The sequence below is a fragment of the Bison bison genome, unplaced genomic scaffold, assembly GCF_000754665.1.
Source record: "Bison bison bison isolate TAMUID 2011002044 unplaced genomic scaffold, Bison_UMD1.0 scf7180017864180, whole genome shotgun sequence".
Lineage (NCBI taxonomy): Eukaryota > Metazoa > Chordata > Mammalia > Artiodactyla > Bovidae > Bison > Bison bison.
The window spans coordinates 7,127,365-7,128,311 of NW_011494752.1; the positions used below are offsets into that span (position 1 = coordinate 7,127,365).

General features: G+C 69.8%; 1 protein-coding gene across 28 annotated transcripts in view; it reads left to right on the forward strand.

Annotated features, from left to right (window-relative positions):
• Positions 1 to 376: 376 nt before the first annotated feature.
• The window catches only part of CACNA1G (calcium channel, voltage-dependent, T type, alpha 1G subunit), a 61,903-nt gene continuing 61,332 nt past the window's right edge, over positions 377 to 947 (forward strand). For all 28 annotated transcript variants that reach the window (XM_010842810.1, XM_010842803.1, XM_010842806.1 and 25 more), the window contains exon 1: positions 377 to 634. In XM_010842810.1, the coding sequence (XP_010841112.1) occupies positions 393 to 634 (242 nt within the window). In that variant the 5' untranslated portion in view covers positions 377 to 392. The remainder of the gene's footprint in view (positions 635 to 947) is intronic.

The following is a 947-nucleotide window of genomic DNA, read 5'->3' on the forward strand; positions in this document are numbered from 1 at the left end:
GGACCCCCCCACCTCCAGCCCTCTTCTCTCTCTCCCTCTTGGGGCCGCTTCGCCGAAGGTAGCGCCGAATCTGGCGACCGGAGCCTGGGCGCGAAGCGAAGAAGCCAGAACAAAGTGAGGGGGAGCCGGCCGGCTGGCCCGGGGGGCCCTAAAAGCACTGGGGAAGCGGGACTCGCGCCAGGCGGGGCTTCCCTTCGACCCGGCGCCCGGCGGGCAGCATGCCCCTGCGGGCAGGGGGATCTGGGCTGAACTGGCCCTCCCGGGGGCTCAGCCTGCACCCTAGAGCCCCCCAGATGCGCCCCCGCCGGGGCCCCCCGCTTGCGTGAGGACACCTTTTCTGAGGGGCGCCGCTAGCCCCTCTCGAAACCTCCCGGGCCCCGGCTGGCCAGAGGATGGACGAGGAGGAGGATGGAGCGGGCGCCGAGGAGTCAGGACAGCCCCGGAGCTTCATGCGGCTCAACGACCTGTCGGGGGCCAGGGACCGGCCGGGGCCGGGGTCGGCGGAAAAGGACCCCGGCAGCGCGGACTCCGAGGCGGAGGGGCTGCCATACCCTGCACTGGCCCCGGTGGTTTTCTTCTACTTGAGCCAGGACAGCCGCCCGCGGAGCTGGTGTCTCCGCACGGTCTGTAACCCATATCCTCCGGGGCACGACGGCCGGGCTGGGGGGTCCGCAGGGGGGCGGGCCACCGCCTGAGGGAACCAAAAGCCAGGTGAGTCGGAGAAGTGAGCTTGAAAGATGGGCAGATGAGAGGGGGGCTGCTAGGGAGGGGAGGGGGTGTCAGAGTGGGAGCGGAGACGGGAGCAGGTTTGGCTGATACCCCAGGCGAGCCCCACCTCGGTACACACACCTCAGTCCTCCTTGAGGGGCTGGGATCCAGGCCAGGAAAAGAGAGGCGACGTGCCCCCATTGGTTGGCAGCTGGATGCTCTCCAGATGTGGGCAAGGG